The 225-nt window shown below is 30.2% G+C and overlaps 1 protein-coding gene across 1 annotated transcript in view; it reads right to left on the bottom strand.

The window, feature by feature from the left end:
* Positions 1-225, bottom strand: part of LOC119587201 (regulator of nonsense transcripts 1-like) — a gene marked incomplete at its 5' end in the record, with an annotated part of 7,639 nt that overhangs the window by 1,053 nt on the left and 6,361 nt on the right. The window contains 1 exon segment of the mRNA XM_037935966.1: positions 1-49. Coding sequence (XP_037791894.1) covers positions 41-49 — 9 coding nt within the window.

Raw genomic sequence — 225 nt, 5'->3', positions numbered from 1 at the left:
TCATCGCCTTTCATGCGCCAGGGGATCTCTCAACTCACCATCAGTACGGCTAAAAAGTGTGTAAATGTTAAATCTATTCTGAAAAGTACAACTTCAAACATCTCTACATTTTTCTGAATATAAATGTAACATACTAAAACAATAATTATATATATATTTGTAAATGCTAAATTTAGGAAGAACACATTTTCATACAGAATCTATACCATATAACCTCTTTTGGAT

Source organism: Penaeus monodon, chromosome 22, assembly GCF_015228065.2.
Source record: "Penaeus monodon isolate SGIC_2016 chromosome 22, NSTDA_Pmon_1, whole genome shotgun sequence".
NCBI lineage: Eukaryota > Metazoa > Arthropoda > Malacostraca > Decapoda > Penaeidae > Penaeus > Penaeus monodon.
This window is presented reverse-complemented; position numbering and strand designations above follow the sequence as displayed.